At 45.1% G+C, this 22,660-nt stretch overlaps 1 protein-coding gene across 4 annotated transcripts in view; it reads right to left on the bottom strand.

Annotated features, from left to right (window-relative positions):
* Positions 1–377: 377 nt before the first annotated feature.
* Positions 378–22,660, bottom strand: part of MOB3C (MOB kinase activator 3C) — a 213,647-nt gene continuing 191,364 nt past the window's right edge. For all 4 annotated transcript variants that reach the window (XM_085602711.1, XM_085602713.1, XM_085602712.1 and 1 more), the window contains exon 4: positions 378–2,396. In XM_085602711.1, coding sequence (XP_085458837.1) covers positions 2,367–2,396 — 30 coding nt within the window. In that variant the 3' untranslated portion in view covers positions 378–2,366. The remainder of the gene's footprint in view (positions 2,397–22,660) is intronic.

Here is a 22,660-nt window from a genome sequence, read left to right on the forward strand (position 1 = left end):
ATTAACCTGGTTAACAACTACCTAAACAAAGTATCTTAGTGCTTAAGACTTTAAAAACTATTTTAGTAGTAAAAGATAGTTGAGATGTTGTACTAATCAGTTATTCGAATTATTGGTTCATGTATATGCGATAGGGAAAACTGTCCCTCCTCACTCCATTGGTAGACTGAAGGCACAGAAAATGGGTGGATAACAGAGAACTCTTATTATTTAGGAGGGCTCAGAGTAGTTGAAATATGTTAATATCAAAATTAAATACAAAGTTGTATACACCAAGACATACAAGTTGTCTTCTTCTAAAGCATTCTATTGATAAAAAGAATAAAAAACAAGGCAGCTACTTGGGTTGAAAGTAAAGTGATAGAAAAAACAATGTGAACATTCACACAGAAGAACTTTATTGCTATAACTAATGCTGCAATACACCACCCAAGCGGGCAACAACATAAAAAAGGTGCATATCCTCTGCCATGATAAATGAATTCAAACAAATGAAGACATCCGTGCTTCTCTCTGAGAAATAAAACACACCTGGAGCACCAGCTCCCCGGAAACAGGTGTCCCGTGTAGGCAGCTACCTTGAATCTCTAAGTAACAGCTTGTGGAAAACCTTCTCACCTTTAAAGCACAATCAACTCCGACATAGAGGTTCATGTAATCTTTGTTGGTCCAGCCCAGCTGCGGCCAGCCCACCAGATTTAAAGCCTCTTTCCATGTTGTTGGGTTTTTAGTCCAGAGGCGTCTCTTGCCTCAGTGTCAGGATCCACTTTGTCAAAACACCACAGGGACAGTAGGTCAACCAATCCTTGGGGAGAAGGTGGCCCTTTGGGTTCTTCTATGTTTTTCAAAGACAGACCACTAAAGCGAGGGATGTCTTCTGGAAATTAAATACGCCCAATATGCACATAGAGTTTTCAGCCACAGTTGCTGGTTGCTGTAATCAGGTTTTACACTGATGGCAACTTTGGCCAGACAGTGTTAATATATGTTGAAATTACACAATAATAAAAAGATTATGTCTCAGATTGTACCACAAAATTGCACATATTTTGCCTTTTCTTGCTAGTAGCAGAATAGCCAGCATACTTGATGTCAGATGTCATACTTAGTACGGTGCGCGTTCCAACATCAGGCACAGCAGCAGGTTTCAAGATGCTCAAGTCTATGACGGCGGAACTTTTGGGAATACTACAATCTCCCAAATCTCCATGCTCTCCAAATGAAGCAGGGATTGCAACAGGGTTTTCGTGATAGTGCTGCCACAGCCAGCTCCGCATGAGAAAAATTGCCATCGCTGACCTCAAAGTGTAGCAGGAGATGCAATATATCAGTACATTTGCCAATTTTTGCCAGATGTCCTGTTACTACCCACCTTTAAACGACCCGATCATCTTCTTATAAGGAAGACTTTTTTTTTATCTCAGATTCTGGTCGATTTTGCTTTGTGAATTGTCTGACATGGGCGATGTGTACTAATTCACTATGCAACACTATACAACACTTCTGGCCAAAAACCATAACATTTTGCATTGAGCAAAAAAATGAGGACAAATGATTTTGCATTATCAATCTCCATTTCTTAGTGCTTGAGCCTCGAACATGAAAAACTATCAGTTTTCAAAACATTATAAAATATATCTTAATGGGTCTGGTTACATGTCCTCCGGTTGGTGGGTCTAGTGCGAAAGAACAACCCAACAATAGCTTCTATTGCATCCTCCTGCAAATGAGATCTTTTGAACCACAAGGAACATTCTATGACCAACCATCTTCCACTGACTGCCAACTCTCATGACCTAGAATTCTCTTATCAGCTTGTAACAAAGAAAGTTCATTATAAAAACAGAAAGAACAGAAAGATCATTGTATTCACAGATGTGTCAGGGCAAGAGAGAGCCCCGAAGAGCAGCAAGATAGACATGTAGAACATGTTTTGAAGTCTTATCACAGCTTTTTCCTTTCTGGAACGTTCCGGTGGGTACGGGTCGGCAACGGCGAAGCAGCTGCCTGAAATGATTCGAAAAGTAAATCTACTCGGTTAGTGAGCTTCATTGTCAGTAGTTTTCATTGTAGTCACTCGAAATATAATTTTATGATGGTTGAGTGCATAGATTAAAGAATATCAGTAGAGCAAACCCTTCGAAATAAAAAAAAAGTCTCAGCGTCGTGAAGGCTAATTCAGAAGTATGGTTTCACCATCCTAGCTTTTTTTTGAGGAGTCATGATGTTGACCCGGTCATTCGGAGATTTAGTATTAATCCATTGTCCACTTGAAGGAGCTTCAGATCCCCAGTCAGGTATCCCTTTGTAGTCTCTCAGTTCTGTTCAATAATTTCATAGCTGACAAATGCTGGATCCCAGGGGTATCAGTGGCAAATTTTCTCAGTCATTTCTCTCTGCCAGAAAACAAAAAGAAAAGCAATTTCTGTGTTAATAACAAATGTCATGAACCATGATGTTCACAATTGATGTTAGCAAGGTCAGTACAACATGAACATTAGGAAGGGTAGAAAAATAATGTGCTTCAACTTCAAGTAGACAGGCTCTGGGAAAAACAGATTTGAGACAACAATATCCCTTCACTGCTAGAAATAACAATATGAGAAAAAGATGGAAAAGTGTCAAGAGTGATGGAGCCAGTATACTGCAACCAAGTATGTTTCTGTCTGCAATCAGTTCTTGAACCCAATGAGCTATTGTATCATGTCAGTTTTAGTGTGGCGCGCACCTGTAAAACAAGAGACAACATGGAGTGCTCCCATACATGGGTTCAGCCTACTAAAGTATAGCGCACACCTGTAAAACAGGTGGCAACATTGAGTGCTCCCATACATGGGTTCAACCTACTGAAGTCTGGTGTGGTGTAAAAGACTAATTTGGTGCTATGATCTAGTTTGTTTATGGGCGAATACAGAATTCCTTAATTGCACACTCGTGTATCATGAACCCATGACCCAAGCATATGCAGGTCACCCACAAATGTCTATATCTACATACATTTAATAGTGTCCATCAGGATGAGAACACCTTACCAACCAGAAATTAATCATTTACACACAACCACTTGTGAGAATATAACTCCTGAATTTCAAATAGATAGAGCAGTCTCTTTCTTTAAAAAACTTTCCAATTCACCATCTTGATGAAACCTAGAACACAAATGCAATGGCACCAGAATACCATCGTCTGGCATAAATATAAGGCTCTTAACATCATTTACAAGAATATTGCTCCTTTGGTGTTACTAACTGAAAATCTACAACCAATGGGACAATAGTTTTGTGAACAATATTTAGGGCACAATATGTATATGAGTTGGTGTTTCTGCTACTGATATACTGGTATACAAGCACTGACTCTACTCAAACAGTTACCTCTCCTCTCAATCTTAGCTTACTTTCCTGGGTTTCAGGATATCCCCATTCCTAAAATGTGCACGTGAATTTCCACGACAATTAGGGCCTCCCAAACAATCACCAAACTCTTATAAATCTGAAATAACAGTGATGTAATTGCAATTCTACCACTAGCTAACTAGTGAGAGAGCGAGAAAGCAGTTCCTGACTTACACGTTCACAAAATCTATGCATTAAACTCCTCTGCATCACTTTCCGGGGAGACATTCTGCACTGCAGCTAAAGGGAAGTCTCATATAACAATATTTCAGGGGTACCGGTAACTCTGGGGTGGAGAAGATCCAGCCCATTACATGTAGGACCCAGAGGGTTCACAAAGAAGTGAGGAATTACCATGGGATCAGTAATTCTGGCTCCTATTCCCCCAGTAATTCCTAATTTTCCCTATACTTTCACATGGAGATTTTGGCTGTGTTCAGCAGTGAAAATCTCTGGGTGAAAGTAAAGCGACTTGCTGTTTTTCTGCGGGTCTCAAAACTCTGATGGGGCCAGTAACTCCTGCTACCCGCTAAATGGAACTAAGAGACCACTCATAACGAGGGCCTTAATCAAGTGCACAAGGGCACTTCCCCTACGCCCCATGGGCTGCTTTTGCAACACAATCTAAGATATAAATGCATCAGGTGCTTTGCGAATTGAGTGTGCACAAGCAGTGTTTGTGAAATATACTTCTTTGTTCACAAGTTCAGATGCCAGAACTGGAGACACCAGCTTTGCCAACTCACCTCTCCAAAATTGCGACCCGTCTCTGGAACTGTTAACATACAAGCCCACTTTAGCCTTGAGACCTTGTATGTTTCTGAGGTTTTTCCCTACAAGGGATCTGCTCCTAATGGACCTATATTGAAATTACAAAGTAAAATCGCTTATATGACTAAACAAGCAGCTCCATGGTGCGGCCTATGGTTGCTTACATCTAGTGTTTAGGTAAAACAACGGCCTAGATGTAAAACAGTCTTTCATGGCAGATGACTGAAGAATCGTGAGAATTAAGTTCTATTTGCAACCCATGTGGTGGTTTACAATACAGAATCCTGCTCTTAATTAGCTGAACTGTGGGAGTAGCCAGTTCCACAAATTCCCAAAATCCTTATTCCATCATGTTGGTAACGGTATTTTTGAGACCAAAATTGTATCCCATGGGCCTCAACCGCTAGGTACTGTTATTCCAGACAGACCTATTATTCCACCGGGCATTTCCCCGGTGGGTTTGAGCCCTTGGAGGCCTGTTATGAAAGCCCAGGGCCCCTCCTGGTGCCTCTATCATCCCCGAGGATAATTGCACAAAGCAAGGGGAGACTTCAAGAGAGAGAGAATGGGAGGGAGAAATGGGGAAGGTAGAGAGAGAGCGATCAGAGAGGGAGAAGAGAGAGGAGAAAAGTAGAAAGAGCAAATGGATCGATAGAAAGCGAGAGATTGCGGGAGGAGATTAAAGAAGCGAGTTGGTTTGAGCATTTTTTGCCAGGTCTACTTTTAGTTTTTCCGGCAGGCCCTGGCAGTGTTTCAGCGAACCCCAAGTATGAGCATTTGAGAGCACTGAGCATTGGAAAGTACCAGTAGGTTTGATCTGACACTCCTAATGAAGAACCCAAAGGTAAATTACCAGAGCGTTAAAATTAATATTAAAGGGGCACATGATTAATAGAAAGGCATCCCCCAGGTAACGTGTCCAGCTACACAAACGGATAATTATAGCAATAACAGGAGATGGCGACTAGTTAACATTCTTAAGTGTCTGGCATGGACTTGCACCATCGGTTTGTGCTGGAAACATTTTTAACATCTGCAAATTTTGCAGCTGATGATAGATTTTGTTAACATCTGAAAATTATGCAGATGAGAGATGGTGAGGTGCGTGTGGCAAATTCGTATTTGTGGCGGCACAACTGAGTTTTTCCAGGTGCCCTGGCACGTTTCCAGACATGTACTCTCTTTAAAAGCCAAATGCTGCCTGCACTCCAGGTGTTTATTATTTTTACTTTTTAAGTCTTCTTGTTAAACAAAGTAGTATTTTGGGTGAGGGAAAAATCTATATACCAAGGAGTAAGAGAGCTGAAGAGCAAACTAATGTAAGCAAAATGTAATCAGGATCAGAAAATAGTTCCTGGCACAAAAATAAAAATGCCCAATTAGCGAATCAGCTATCTAAAAAAGTTTCCTAAATTCCGGAAATTCGGGCAGTTTTGAAGGAGATGTATAGTTGTTTTGCACGGTAAAGAGGACTGCTTGCACTTTCAGTGTGAGAATCTTACTTGCTTCCCTGCACTTTTTTGCCTCTTCCAGAAGTATAAATAGGAACTCAAATAATAGAAAAAGGAATATAAAACCTCCCCAGAAGTTGATGACGTCCCTGCGGTCTGGTACAAGCAAGAGGAGCATGCCAAAATGGCTCCGCAGATCCTTAAAATTAAATGAAAAGAAAACCTTATTCTTCGATTATTGCTACAGACCTTATTGTTGTGAGATTTTGTGAGCGGCCAAGACAACAAGAGCGCGCTTGGCGGGAGGCGCTAGTGCTCTGTGCGAATGCGACCGAGACAACAGGGGCGCGCTCTGCGAGACCGAGACAACAGGGGCGACCTCTACTGGAGGCGCTCCTGGCCTGCGCGGCCAAGAGCCCGAGACAACAGGAGCGCGCCCTGCGGGAGGCGCTAGTGCCCTGAGCGGCCGAGACAACGGGCGCGTCCTGCGGGGGGCGCTAGTGCCTTGCGCGAGAGCCCGAGACAACAGGAGCGCGCTCGGCGGGAGGCGCAAGTGCCCCAAGTGAACACATAAGGGGTCAATCTGCCCCAGACCAGAATAATAGTTTTGGACGTCGAGACAATATAGCCACTACAATAAGTATTGTTGGGAAATAATAGGCCCTGAATTATTTAGGCCTGAACTCTACAGGCCCACAGCCTGCTCACAAGATTCACTGACAATGTACGGCTTGCATTCATGACACAATTACCCCACTCTCTTGCAAAGAAATTAAAGCTGTAAATACAGCTCCCCAGGGGAAGACAATGTTGATCGAGAGGCTCTCCTAACTTCTTTTCCTCACGCTTTCTAAAAGGCAAATGTGTCACCGAGGAGAAAGGATTATTTTAATTAGCATTTTCCCATCAGCTTGTTCTTTCTTTTTTTTCGGATTATAATAGCCAAGTCTGCCTTTTCAAGGAATGCTCGTGCAGTTCAGAGAAAAGAAGGCACGAGAAAGTACGAGGGGCACTTGGGAGTCACGTGATCTTGGGTAGAAACCCATCACTGTCATAGGTACATTGAGAAATGGAGGGAGTGTGTGTCGGGCTCCGAGGTACTCCAAGGTTATCATCACTTCCCCTGAAGTCTCTGTAAATTATGTTTCTTAGAAATACCGGGAAATTTGTACTTAATGTTGCTTGTACTAGTAATTCAGTGATTGCTTCGTACAAGGCGGTTTTGCGAGAGCAGCTGACCGAAGGGAAGTCTGCCCCCGAGCAGATTGGGAAGCTGGTGCAGTCCAACGACTGCCATTTTGTTTTGGCCTCTATAATAGCCCAAAAATAGCCCACGGTATATTTAGGGGGGTTAACTTGGCCCACCTTTTTTTCTCGGAGCCCCGCCATCGGCACTGCTGAATGTCAGGGTTGCAGAAAACTAAGGCTATGTTGTCTTGATTGGACTCAATAGTTTTTTTTTTAACTGCATTTTATTGAGATTTCGGTTACCATGCACACAGCAGTTTCACAAAACTGTCATTTCAGTATTACAGACAGGTACTTTTGTCTTAGCGTATACATATCATTAAGTAATAAAATCCAGGATATTGTCTACACAATCAAAGCCCACTGAAGTAGCACTTGCACATCTGATTAGCATGACATCAAACTTGAGGGTTGTGCCCTTATCAGAGGTGCTGCATGGTGTGCTAGTTAAGTAGCATTGTCCAATTGTGGTGCTGGTGGGGCTCCTGGAATGTCTGCTTCCTGTGGGGTGTGCAATAAGTAAGTCTTTAGTGGCTCTCATATGTCTTGGGGTCTTGAGCTAAATGGAAATAATTCTGAGTATATGGTTAATTGTTCCTGGTAATATACCAAATCCTGCATCCATTCCTTGAATTTAGGAGCTCTCCCCAGACACCATCTGCAGGCAACCCTTCACTTGGCCAGCAGGGACACAAATCGTCTATTAGATGCCTCTTTGCGCTCTGTGTAACCAAGCAGTGCGTTGAGTGGAGTAAGGCTTACATTCCCTTCCACCATTTGGGATATAGCATTCCCGACCTCCTCCCAGGAGTTGGAAACAAGTCTACAGGACCAGGACAGATGGAGGAAGTCACCTCCTTCTGCACCACATCTCTTGCAGCGATCTGTGGGTCTCAGGCCGTACCTGTACATTCGTGCGGGGCATAATAAGTCGTATGTAGATATTTATAATGAATGATCCATAACCTGCTACTAGCGTTATCTTTCCAGCCTGCTGGCAGCAGAATTCCCACTGGGTATCTTCAAGCGGGAAGCCCAGTTCTCCTTCCCAGTTTTCCTGTGAATTGTCCTGGGGCTGCTTCTTTGAAGTGAGCACACTACCGTATAGTCGCGCTACCGCATGTGAAGGGCTAGCATGCAAAGGCACTAAAGTTGGTGGCTCCTCTGGAAAAGCCATAGTGAATGCAGTTACATCTAGCCTCAGTCTAATGTACAGAAACAGCTCCATTGGAGAGGGGGCGTGCCCTCCAAAGAACTCTCCTTTGTTGTGTAACTTCCCATTATGATACAGAGCCCTTCATGTGCTTATAGCGTAGAGACACAGCATGCGGCGGCAGATTCCCTCATGTGTCACAGGGAGGTTGCTATGACATTCTAATGATAACGTGGGGGAGTACACCACAGGGGTTCCCAGTTTCTTTGCATGCTCTTCCATGCAGTGTTCATGCAGGCCACAGTGGAGTACCTGTCCCCGTCCCTTCCCAGTCCCCGCCAAGGAATCCAGACAGTGGTGTGGGAGCCATTTAACTCTGCTCCACCGCTAGATGTTTCATAAATGTGTAGTATTCTCTGGTGCTGTCTTGTATGATGCTATGATGTCACAGTCTCAAGTACATGTTTAGAATGTTACTGTTTAAAAGGTTGTAACTGAACATGACTGTTTTGACTGTACCTGGCAAGTGATGACCTGCAGCTGCGTAGTTCCTGACATTAAATTTTTTCTACATCTCAACTGTCTTGGAGTTGATTACTACAAAATGGCGGGGGTGAACCAGTACAGTGCATAGTGTGCTTGTGCACACAAGTAGTAAAGCTCTGGATGTAGTGCTTCAAAACCGCCTTTGGCGACAGATAAGGTAAGGGGACTAGGCTGCTTACCCCCCCCCCCCCAAACCCCCCCCCCCCGCCAATCCCCCCCCCCCTCCCAGGCAAAACAAAATAACTGTCTTCAGGGAGCTAAAAAATTAACGCATAGGGGATGTTTATAAATTAGTACAGCAGTTGTGGTAGAGTTATCATTTTCATGAGTGCTATGCGCCCTGCTATGGAGAGGGTCATAGCAATCCATCTAGTAATGGAGTCACAACACCGTGCCATCATTTGCTCTAAGGAGTTCCTCCCTGCTTTGACTGATCACTATGCCCAAATACTTCAACTCCGACATATTCCAACTGAGTGGATAATCTGATTGACAGGGCAGGGTATTAGAGTTGAGAGAGAAGATCTGAGATTTCTCCCAGCTCATTGGGATGCCTGAGTAACCTCCAAACCTTATAAACTCACATAGCACCCCACTGAGATTTTCCTGGGGGTCCCTGATATAAAGCGTGATGTCATCCGTGTAGAGTGACACCAACACGTGTCTTGTAGAGTACCTCATTGCACATTCCCTGTGGTGTTGCCTGAGAGTGGCCGCCAATTGCTCCACCGCAAGGGCAAACAGGAGCAGAGACAATGGGCATCCCTGCCTTGTGCCCTAAATTATATCAAACGGGGGTAAAGGGGGAGCGCACCATTAATAAGTAATTTGTGATACGATAGCAAGTAGTCCCACTCTAGGGAGTTAAAGACCTTGGTGGCGTCAAGAAAGACCGCCACCGCACTGAGCTCCAGATCTATGTCTTGCATTATTGAAAATACGGTGCACAAGTTAAATGAGGTGGCCCTCCCCGGGATGAAACCCGCCTGGTCTGGTCATACAAGCCCATCCATCAGCAGGCTTAGGGAATTAGCCAATAATTTAGCCAATAATTTTACATCACAATTTATTAAGGACAGGGACCTGTAGGAGTCTACGCCGTCAACAGGCTTGCCTGGCTTTGAGAGGGATATAATGAGGGCCTCTCTCATGGTAGGTGCGAGTGTTCCAAGCTGTAGCGCCTCCGCGTAGAGTTTTTTAAGAAAGGGAGCCAGCGTGTCTATGTACGTTTTATAAAATTCAGTCGGCAACCTGTCCGGCCCAGAAGCTTTGCCCGACCCCAGTTGCATAATGGCAACTCTTATTTCGTCCTCTTCAAAGTCAGCTGTGAGAAATTCACATTGGTTGTCACTCAGCCACCCGAGCTCTACCTTTTCTAAATAAGGGTTTATGTCTAAGGGAACCGCTCTTCGTGTTGCATAAAGTGAGGAGTAGTGTGTCAAAAAAGCCTGCAGAATCTCTTCAGAATTCTTGTGAAGGTCCCGTCTGCACCCCAGATCTCCATGATAACATTCGAAAAACGGGGTTAGCACGTCCTCTCTGCTAGCGCGTTCCCCAGCCTCCCCTTCTCCATATTGCCTAGCTCTGTGATATTTACCATGGAACAGCCCCTCGCGTTCAGCTGCAGTTTGATACTCTGTATGGGCTTCCCTTATACCAGCTCGCACCCTCTCGGCCCCAGTAGCGACCAATTCAACTTTTAAATCCCGTATCTTTCTCTCCAGGCCCTTTAAGGTATTCCTGATGTCTATTAAGATGCCCCCGATTTAGCAATACAAATACCCCGTATAGTCACCTTCAGTCCCTCCCAGACTGTCAACAAAGCAGGAACCGAGCCTATATTACGTTCAAGGAATTCTTCCAGTTCCGATCTAAACGGGGTGTCTAATAGCGATTGTGCGTGGACCCTCCAGGACACACGGGTGGCGGGGTTTACCAGTGTGCACAGCCTCAGGCAAACTGGGGAGTGATCTGGGTAGGTGGTGAGTGTGGGTGATCCAGGGCCCAATTCCCCTGGACTCAATATGTTTTCATCCACCACCTTAAACTTTATAGCCCTTTATCTCATTCTAGAAGGTTCCTTTTCATAACGGCTTTCTTGCTTTGTCCCTTTTTTTATACTTCTCTTCCTACTTTTCCCGATTTCTTTTCTGCCTTTCCATCTCTTGTTCTGGGTCAAAGTCTGATGATGAAAAATAAGTGCCGGTCCCCAAATATGAGTGCCAGCAGGACGCGCCTGCAACCACAGGCTCATATAAAGAGCTGGAGCCCATGTTAAGCCCCCAGGACTGGACGGTTAGTTCTTTCATACAAACCAGAGGGATAGTGTTATATTTTGACTTTGGAAATTTGCAATGAAAGAACTCTGCTTAAAATTCACATTAACGTGAGTGTTAGTTCATGGGAAAAGCAATCACATTGCTAGAAGCAATCATTTGTGTGTTAATCACAGTTTAAACCCTCATGTCCACCACCACCAACACCACCACTTCCACATATGCAAAACAATACAGCAAAAACATAAGCGATCACGACTGTGACAGCTCAAATCATAAAATCCACCTATTTGAGCTGGTTTAATTCAACCAGGAAGTAAACCAGGCATGGACAGGATGATGGAATTTACGTGTGCCCGTATTTAAGCAACACTTAGATAATATCGTTCTCCAATTGCAAAAACACTTTACGTTGATGTAGTGCAAAATTCATTTTTCATTTGTTGGGGTACTTAATAATCACGAGTAGTCCGCACCCGCATATATTCTTTCGTTGTAGTAACATGAGACATTAGAACGTGAACTGTAATAATGTGAATTGTGGGGTATTAAAATGTGAAGAAATCAATGCTGATACTAGATGCAACTAGCTGAAAACATTAACGTGCAGAATTCGTGCATACCGTCGACAGTTTTTCAAGTATTTGATGTGCTTATGTAAAGTGTTAATTTAGAAGTGCTTAGTAAAGAGTGTTCATTTTATATGTAATTTCGTATTACCTGTGTGCCATTTTCTTATGTTGGCCGAATACTGTGGCCTGAAATACATTTTCCCTTGCATTAGATTTATTTGTTGAATTTCATGTGCCTGTTGGATTTGTTCTTTCTCATGTTTCTGTTGCAGGTGGAGGAATCAACCTTGGTAGTTAGAATATGGTCTTTGTTTTAGTAGTTAAGCAAGGAGAGACGGGGATACATTAAGAGTTGATACTGATAGTGGAGAACTGTTGTACTTTCTCATCAGAGGGTGCCTGGGAATCAATGTCATCACACCAAGCTTGGGAGCATTGCTCCCTACTGGAAAATTGCCTATGAGAAATTGGCCTGACTGGATGGCGTGATCCGCAAAGGACACTGGGATACTACCTGTGGTATTGATATATCGTAACTAGGAAAAGTGTCCAGGGACTTCTGACTTGCTTCAAGAAAGAGAGAGCATCTTAGAATGAGATCTGTCTTAGTAGCTTTATGCTGCTTGACCCAACTAACGTGGGGAGACTTTTTAGGAAGGCTTCACATGCTGACACCTTAAGTGATCTTGCCTTGGGAAATGCTATGTAGGGATGTCACATTAGTGTTAGTCTATGGGCAGATTAATGCTTTATACCCACAAACGTTCGATGAACAGGAACCTGGACGTCTGTTCCCTAATCTTTTGTATCCTGATTCTCGACATAATAATTATCTTGTGCATGTTGCACCACCACAACTTCATCCGTAGATTTGGCTTTGTATTAGGTGCCTGTACGTCCCGTTATTCTTGGCTTTGTAATAAATCAACTACTCTTATTTGGTAGTCTGTGATCCTGAAGAGTCATAGTAAATTGGAACTAAAATTATTGATCTGCTAACAATTTCCTCCCCCCCAAGCATTCATGCTGAGAAAAAGTACTATCGACTCGAGGTTCTAGAGCAAATCTAGAACATTGAACTCGGCTCCTTCAGTTGGTAGCAGAGTAGGATGGTTCTCACATGAAGTGGGGTGAGAATCCAGAAAAATCTTGAAAAGAGACCCAGACCCCTACAGCCCAAAATAGTGCCCAATGATCGAGAATGGAGAGCGATGGACTTTGGCGGAGACCAACGGAGTTTGACGGTGCGACGTGAACATCGGCGAACGGAGGAGTGAGTATTACTAGGGATGCATTCTGTGTTAAGATGTGACTGTGTGATGTCAGGCAGAGTTCGTGTGAAAGTCAATTGAATGAGGTTTCGGGCCCGACATGGTCCAAGGATTGAGATTTGAGTTTCAGGTCCCAAAGTGGCCTAAGATCCCGGTATATATCGAATGGTGTAGAAGACACTGAGTTATTGTGATTGTATGACCTCAGATTTGAGGATTTGTCATGAGACGTCATCGGCAGTTCCACCTAAGACAGGGAACTATGTGGGAATTTTGTGGTAAACCTTGTGTACAGGGGTGGACTAGACCGATTGAGGTGACCAGCGCAGGTCGAGGGTGAATATTCTTGGATGATTGAATTCTATCAATCTTGTAGAAGGCAGACAATTACGGAGTTGTGATTGTGAGAGTGAACGTGGACTCAGAAATTGTGAAGGAGGGTGAACCTCTGCGAAGATGGCGTCAGAGTGTGCTGTGCTGCGATAGGTTGGTTGGCATAACGCCACAATGGGATTGGTTGGCAGTCATCAAGAAGCTGTTATTGAGAAAGTTGTCTATTGAGGGAAAATCTTGATCTAATCATGCTATGTTTTAGGGTGCTGCTTGATTTCTTCTGGGGAGATCTGGGAGTTGACACTCAAGTGGGTGAAGAGGCACCCTTCAAGGATACTCCAGCACATTATATGGCGACAAAAGTAGGACTCTATACTATAGTTTGGCTTCAAAATTGGCATGACATCACTGAAAAAGAAAGGGAATCGGCATTTCCACGTTATGGTTCATTTCGATTGGAGGTGTTGTATAAGTTGAGGGGAGTGATGCCTAGACGAACACAGTTTGAGGCATAGATTTCAAGGAAAGATGAAGAAGGCAATGAAGGCATATCAGGATGCACAACTTATAAGATAGAGAGTAGACACAATTGAGGGAGATAGGTTGTACCCGATGCTAGTAAGAGAGGGAAATTCTCAGGATATGAATGGAGGAGAAAACAGAAATGATGGGAGTTACAGCTTGTTGGATAGGTTGTTCTCGGAGCGTCCTCCACCTTACAACCCACATTCAGAGGAGGGAAGGCTAGACCTGGCGAATGCAGGGAAATATGGAAAGAGTGTCAACATCCCAGATAGGCCCTAGAGCAGGGCTAGTGGAAAGGATTTCAACGGGAGTAGAAGGAACAGGGATACCTGCTTTAGGAGGTGCAGAGTCAAGTGGAGTTAACTCTGCTTTACGGTTACCAGAAGCCCTTACGGCATCGGTCACCATCGGACCTGTAGTCTATGTGTATGACCCAAACTCAGTGGGAAGCTCTGCCAGCAACAGTCAGGGTTGGAGGAAAGAATAGACTCAGGAGGGAATGGGACCACGAACAGAAACAGTCCGTCTCTGGTGCCTGTGGAATCTAGTAACCATTTGCCGGTGACTGCAGATCCTTCGAGAATATGCATTGGGTCTAGTACCATATGATTTGCATCCTTAGCAAATTCAAATTCAGATTCGAGGTTCTGGGAAGCTCCAGTCAGAAGAACAATGGGGATAACACCAGAAGCAAGTGCAGTTCAGGGGATCTCGGAAAACCAGCATGCCCTAGAGACCCCAAATTTAGAGTATTGGCTGAGAAATCGAAATAGTGATAAAGAAGGACGAAATAGCAGGCTGAGTCAGGGCACGATTAAGGCTTCGGTAAAGGCAAAGTTGTTAGATGTGGTGAGGTTGAAATAATCAGTGTTTGGCAGAAAGGTAGATGTTAGTAGGCAGATTGTGCTTTCTGCCAATCCTGGTGTAATGTGCTCCTTAAGTCCAACAGAAACAGCATACATTTAATGGATAGACAATGTAATTGGGCTTTGAGCCATGATCGGTACAAGCAGATTAGCACAATATTTTCTACTACTGTAGCAAACCTCTTGCACATTGGTGTAATTCCATCCAGCAGTTCGGGCTGTAAGTTCGACAACGTGTTCCTATTGGAATTAACATTACAAACACACCCTTTTTTCGTGCCCCTATTCCTCGGTCCCCACTGCACGGATCACCCCCAAACATTCCTTGACAACCAGAACCTACTTTGACACTTTTTGGGAAAATGTCATGAAGATTTGCCAAACAACGCCAAAGTTATAGGCAAGTCAAATAATGCTTGTTTGTCCTAACTATAAATTCCTACTGGTGACTGCCAGTAGGTAAAATATATATATATATTTTTTCCTCACAGAGGGATTTTGGTTAAGCCCTTCTCTGCCACTGGTCTGTTAGAGTGTCCACCCAGAAGCTCGCCACCTCACTCACCGTCCTACTTTACAATTTCTTGCAGCTGCAGAGTGCTACCAGGACACTCACTTTTTTATTTGAGTTTGCACACACTTTCACTTCCTGTTTTTTTTTTAGGCCTCCTACACTCTAATTTTACTTCTTTCCCAGCTCCACATTCCAATCTCAATCTGACTTTAATTTTTTTATTTAATTTTTGTTATTATATATTTTTTTTAAAGGATAAGTCAGCTATATAGTGATGTTGGGCCGCTCGCTTCATTTGTTTTGCAGTTGCACCAACTTATTAATCTTTTATTGTTAATTGATTGGTCTAACATGGCTGTCCACCATATCAGACTGGAACATAACACATTTCAAGTGGCTGCTATGTGCATGAGCCATGATGCACATGGATTCATCATCTTGCAATGGGTTTTCTTGAATAGAAAACCCATTGCAAATACCTGGACCAGTGCTTAATTTGAGCCGGAGCTTTCCGGTGCTGAGCTCCGGCACTTAATTGGTTTCCGGTGCTCGGCACCGGCACCTAATTGTCAACACCACACTTAGGGCAGTCTGCCACAAGGTGGCGCTGCTCATGTCATTTAGAGATGAGCAGTATACCAGTTGTTTAGGAAAACAATATACATTTAAAAATGACTAATACCTGCCTCCCCAGCCATTCCTTTAGCTTTGGGGACCTGGAATAATCTGAACTGTAACATTTACATGCAAGAAAGATGGTTAGTAGTTGTTTTGGCAGCGATGACAAGGGCGATGGGTGGTGCAAGCTGCAGTGGCCTCCCGGTCAGAACCCTGGCACTAATTATTTTACAAATTAAGCACTGAGCTGGACATGTGTGTGCCTGACTCACGATCAACAGCTGCGACCCGTGCAGGTAAGAGTGGTGGGACCTGGTTGCGGGGAATTCGAAAGACGACCACGAGAGATAATCAATTTTGCCTCGTCGTCGTCTGTCAACACCCCACCCCTCTTACCTGCATGGGCCACGGCTGATAATCAATGATTTCACCTGCAGCCAATCAAAAAAATATTGCCAATGACAATAGCTTCAGTGAGCCACAACCCGCACAACCACGGTTTCTGGACTAGGTGGCTCTCTTGGCATGGTATTTTCCATAGGGTATCATTGCTTCACTGTTTCAAGGTGGCCTACATTTGTTGCCATGCTGGAACTTTAAAGTGATACATCGTATAGAATATCATTACAAAACAGCTGCCTACAGTTATGTTTCATTTTTTATGGCAAGTATGGCATCATCACATTTAGGTGGTGGCATGTTTTATTTTTCTACTTTTAATCTTTTAATTTAACTTGCATATGCTGGTGAGTTTATGCATGTGCGTTTTATTGCAGATTATGATGATGAACCCAAGAATGAGTCAGTGTACGCACAGATGGATGTATGAGTGCAAGGAGGAGTGTAGAGTGCATGTATGATTACTTACTGAGTGCCTAAACTCACCAGTGACTAAAGATGGACTTTCAGTTATGAGACAGACGTACTGGCATTGCCAGTGCTTGTTTCATCAGTCTTCTGCTGTCTTGGGGTCATTCACATACAACACTTGTGTATTCTCGGAATCTAGGTTTCATGTAATTAGGCACAGGAACATCATTACTGAGAACAGAGAGGCAATTATGACATAACGATTCTGCAAAGATGAGACGCATGAACTTTTCAAGCTGCTGCCACTTTACTTCACAAAAAGATGAAACTCGGCTGCAGAAAGGATTTACAGCAGTGGACTGGACCAATTAAATATTTTTTATGCATAAATAAATGCTATCTTAAAGCTGGTATGTGTCATCGTCTAATAAGCAGCTGGAAGTTAGTCCTTTAGGGGTGGATTCCGCCTTAAACTGATCTATCGACTTAAATGAAGGTAAATGAAATGATAGAGAAACATGAAAGTAAAAAAAACATACATTGCTAGTCATGGTGCAAACTCCACAACTCAGGTTGTGGGGTGCTGGAAACATTCTCAAAAAATCTGTCAAACGGAACTGGAACCAGTCCTGTCTGAAGCGGTAGGGTGGGAGACGGCGTGTCCAGCGCAAAGAGGACGCCAAGATGGCCGGGGGAGGCCTAAATACCTCCCCACCTCCTCAGAGCACCGGAAGTGACGCGCCTCTCGCGTCAGGTAAGGGGACTCCTCCTCAAGTCCCCATTATTCTTGGGGGTGGGGAAGTGCCCAAATGCGACTAAAGGGTCCGCCCGTTGAGGGTGGCCCCCTGCGGGGGCCGCGGGCAGCCGCAGACTTTGTTGGGGGATTATATATAGCAGGAGAGCTCAAACTGTTATACATAGAATGGACAGATAATGCTCTCACAATATACCTGAACGTTTGTGGTCCTATGATTGCACCACGTCAATGAGGGTATTTCATGTCACGAAAAGATTGTAACTCGTTGTGGCTGAAGGCAACTGATGAAACACAGCCTTATGTTATTGTTTAAGGACTTGGGGCCTTATTAATATCTTGGCAGATGTGCATATGGGCCAAGTCATTTTAGCACCTAAACCGAAGTTTGTGCTTCGTAAATGCACACACTGTGATGCAGAAAGGCTAGCTGAAGGCGACTCCTACTGGCTATCAGCCATCTGATCTAGTCATGCGAGGACTATGGGAGAGGGCCCACATTCCATATGGGCCGCCTGAGGAATTTTCTGGCGGGCTGTTACACTGGAGAGAGTTTGATACTTTGGCTAAACTCGCATAGTGCAATTGTGAGCTGGTATTGCAACATTTTCCACAGCGAATGTTGGTTCCAAGCCCAGAGCTCATCGCAAAGGAATGCAATGAAAGGGTCGAGAAGTTCATGCAAAGCACAGGGGAGCCAAGGTCTGCAGTGCGCGCATGGAAAAAGTATATTATTAAACTGAGTTTTTTAACAGACAAAGACTTGGGATTTTCTGTTATATTCCCTTTTCTTCGTCACTGTTGTCCAGTGTCCAGGCTTTTCTGATGGGGTGTTTTACTTGTTAAAAACCCGTGTCAGCTACTTGCGTGTATGTGAATGAAAGCTGTGGTAGGCAAGCACCACATCAGACAGGTCTGAGTATGATGTGGCATGATTGAAAGCTGGCGGAGTCATGCACCACAACAGGCTAGTTCATGTATGATGTGACATGAATGAAGCCGGGACAGTAATCCACCACATCAAGCTGGTCTATGTATGATGTGAAAAGCTGGGGTAGTTGTGCACCACAGCGAGCCAGTCTATGTATCATGTGATATGAATGAAGCCGGGGCAGTCATGCACCACATCAAGCTAGTCTAAGTGTGATATGGCATGAATGAAAGCTGAATAGTCATGCACCACAGCAGGCAGGCAGTCTGTGTATGATGAGACCTGAATTAAAGCTGAGGGAGTCATGCAACACAACAGGCTAGTTCATGTATGATGTGGCATTATTTAAAGCCGGGGCAGTTATGCACCACATCAAGGTAGTCTTATGTATGTTGTGAAAAGATGGGGTAGTTATGTACCACAGCGGGCCAGTCTATGTATGATGGGGTATGAATGAAAGCTGGGTAGTCATGCACCACAGCAGGCCAGTCTATATATGATGTGACATGAATGAAAGTTGGGTAGTCATGCACCACAGCTGGCCAGTCTATGTATGATGTGACATGAATGAAACCCGGGGTAGTCATGCACCACAGCAGGCCAGTCTATGTATGATGTGACATGAATGAAAGCCGGGGCAATCATGCACCACAGCAGGCCAGTCTATGTATGATGTGACATGAATGAAACCCGGGGTAGTCATGCACCACAGCAGACCAGTCTATGTATGATGTGACATGAATGAAACCCGGGGTAGTCATGCACCACAGCAGGCCAGTCTATATATGATGTGACAGGAATGAAAGCTGGGTAGTCATGCTCCACAGCAGGCCAGTCTATATATGATGTGACATGAATGAAAGCTGGGTAGTCATGCACCACAGCAGACCAGTCTATGTATGATGTGACATGAATGAAAGCCGGGGTAGTCATGCACCACAGCAGGCCAGTCTATGTATGATGTGACATGAATGAAAGCTGGGTAGTCATGCACCACAGCAGGCCAGTCTATGTATGATGTGACATGAATGAAAGCTGGGTAGTAATGCACCACAGCAGGCCAGCCTATGTATGATGTGACATGAATGAAAGCCGGGGCAATCATGCACCACAGCAGACCAGCCTATGTATGATGTGACATGAATGAAAGCCGGGGCAATCATGCACCACAGCAGGCCAGTCTATGTATGATGTGACATGAATGAAAGCCGGGACAATCATGCACCACAGCAGGCCAGTCTATGTATGATGTGACATGAATGAAAGCCGGGGCAATCATGCACCACAGCAGGCCAGTCTATGTATGATGTGACATGAATGAAAGCCGGGGCAATCATGCACCACAGCAGGCCAGTCTATGTATGATGTGACATGAATGAAAGCCGGGGCAATCATGCACACAGCAGGCCAGTCTATGTATGATGTGACATCAATGAATGCCGGGGCAATCATGCACCACAGCAGGCCAGTCTATGTATGATGTGACATGAATGAAAGCCGGGGCAATCATGCACCACAGCAGGCCAGTCTATGTATGATGTGACATGAATGAAAGCCGGGGCAATCATGCACACAGCAGGCCAGTCTATGTATGATGTGACATCAATGAATGCCGGGGCAATCATGCACCACAGCAGGCCAGTCTATGTATGATGTGACATGAATGAAAGCCGGGGCAATCATGCACCACAGCAGGCCAGTCTATGTATGATGTGACATGAATGAAAGCCGGGGCAGTCATGCACCACAGCAGGCCAGTCTATGTATGATGTGACATGAATGAAAGCCGGGGCAATCATGCACCACAGCAGGCCAGTCTATGTATGATGTGACATGAATGAAAGCCGGGGCAATCATGCACCACAGCAGGCCAGTCTATGTATGATGTGACATGAATGAAAGCCGGGGCAATCATGCACCACAGCAGGCCAGTCTATGTATGATGTGACATGAATGAAAGCCGGGGCAATCATGCACCACAGCAGGCCAGTCTATGTATGATGTGACATGAATGAAAGCCGGGGCAATCATGCACCACAGCAGGCCAGTCTATGTATGATGTGACATCAATGAATGCCGGGGCAATCATGCACAACAGCAGGCCAGTCTATGTATGATGTGACATGAATGAAAGCCGGGGCAATCATGCACCACAGCAGGCCAGTCTATGTATGATGTGACATGAATGAAAGCCGGGGCAGTCATGCACCACAGCAGGCCAGTCTATGTATGATGTGACATGAATGAAAGCCGGGGCAGTCATGCACCACAGCAGGCCAGTCTATGTGTGATGTGACATGAATGAAAGCCGGGGCAGTCATGCACCACAGCAGGCCAGTCTATGTGTGATGTGACATGAATGAAAGCCGGGGCAGTCATGCACCACAGCAGGCCAGTCTATGTATGATGTGACATGAATGAAAGCCGGGGCAGTCATGCACCACAGCAGGCCAGTCTATGTATGATGTGACATGAATGAAAGCCGGGGCAGTCATGCACCACAGCAGGCCAGTCTATGTATGATGTGACATGAATGAAAGCCGGGGCAGTAATGCACCACAGCAGGCCAGTCTATGTATGATGTGACATGAATGAAAGCCGGGGCAGTCATGCACCACAGCAGGCCAGTCTATGTGTGATGTGACATGAATGAAAGCCGGGACAGTCATGCACCACAGCAGGCCAGTCTATGTATGATGTGACATGAATGAAAGCCGGGATAGTCATGCACCACAGCAGGCCAGTCTATGTGTGATGTGACATGAATGAAAGCCGGGACAGTCATGCACCACAGCAGGCCAGTCTACGGTTGATGTGACATGAATGAAAGCCGGGACAATCATGCACCACAGCAGGCCAGTCTATGTATGATGTGACATGAATGAAAGCCGGGGCAATCATGCACCACAGCAGGCCAGTCTATGTATGATGTGACATGAAGGAAAGCCGGGGCAATCATGCACCACAGCAGGCCAGTCTATGTATGATGTGACATGAATGAAAGCCGGGGCAATCATGCACCACAGCAGGCCAGTCTATGTATGATGTGACATCAATGAATGCCGGGGCAATCATGCACAACAGCAGGCCAGTCTATGTATGATGTGACATGAATGAAAGCCGGGGCAATCATGCACCACAGCAGGCCAGTCTATGTATGATGTGACATGAATGAAAGCCGGGGCAATCATGCACCACAACAGGCCAGTCTATGTATGATGTGACATGAATGAAAGCCGGGGCAGTCATGCACCACAGCAGGCCAGTCTATGTATGATGTGACATGAATGAAAGCCGGGGCAGTCATGCACCACAGCAGGCCAGTCTATGTATGATGTGACATGAATGAAAGCCGGGGCAGTCATGCACCACAGCAGGCCAGTCTATGTGTGATGTGACATGAATGAAAGCCGGGGCAGTCATGCACCACAGCAGGCCAGTCTATGTATGATGTGACATGAATGAAAGCCGGGGCAGTCATGCACCACAGCAGGCCAGTCTATGTATGATGACATGAATGAAAGCCGGGGCAGTCATGCACCACAGCAGGCCAGTCTATGTGTGATGTGACATGAATGAAAGCCGGGGCAGTCATGCACCACAGCAGGCCAGTCTATGTATGATGTGACATCAATGAATGCCGGGGCAATCATGCACAACAGCAGGCCAGTCTATGTATGATGTGACATGAATGAAAGCCGGGGCAATCATGCACCACAGCAGGCCAGTCTATGTATGATGTGACATGAATGAAAGCCGGGGCAATCATGCACACAGCAGGCCAGTCTATGTATGATGTGACATCAATGAATGCCGGGGCAATCATGCACCACAGCAGGCCAGTCTATGTATGATGTGACATGAATGAAAGCCGGGGCAATCATGCACCACAGCAGGCCAGTCTATGTATGATGTGACATGAATGAAAGCCGGGGCAGTCATGCACCACAGCAGGCCAGTCTATGTATGATGTGACATGAATGAAAGCCGGGGCAGTCATGCACCACAGCAGGCCAGTCTATATATGATGTGACATGAATGAAAGCTGGGTAGTCATGCACCACAGCAGACCAGTCTATGTATGATGTGACATGAATGAAAGCCGGGGTAGTCATGCACCACAGCAGGCCAGTCTATGTATGATGTGACATGAATGAAAGCTGGGTAGTCATGCACCACAGCAGGCCAGTCTATGTATGATGTGACATGAATGAAATCTGGGTAGTCATGCACCACAGCAGGCCAGTCTATGTATGATGTGACATGAATGAAAGCCGGGGCAATCATGCACCACAGCAGACCAGTCTATGTATGATGTGACATGAATGAAAGCCTGGGCAATCATGCACCACAGCAGGCCAGTCTATGTATGATGTGGCATGAATGAAAGCCGGGGCAATCATGCACCACAGCAGGCCAGTCTATGTATTATGTGACATGAATGAAAGCCGGGGCAATCATGCACCACAGCAGGCCAGTCTATGTGTGATGTGACATGAATGAAAGCCGGGGCAGTCATGCACCACAGCAGGCCAGTCTATGTATGATGTGACATCAATGAATGCCGGGGCAATCATGCACAACAGCAGGCCAGTCTATGTATGATGTGACATGAATGAAAGCCGG

This window comes from Triturus cristatus, chromosome 4_2 (genome assembly GCF_964204655.1).
Source record: "Triturus cristatus chromosome 4_2, aTriCri1.1, whole genome shotgun sequence".
NCBI lineage: Eukaryota > Metazoa > Chordata > Amphibia > Caudata > Salamandridae > Triturus > Triturus cristatus.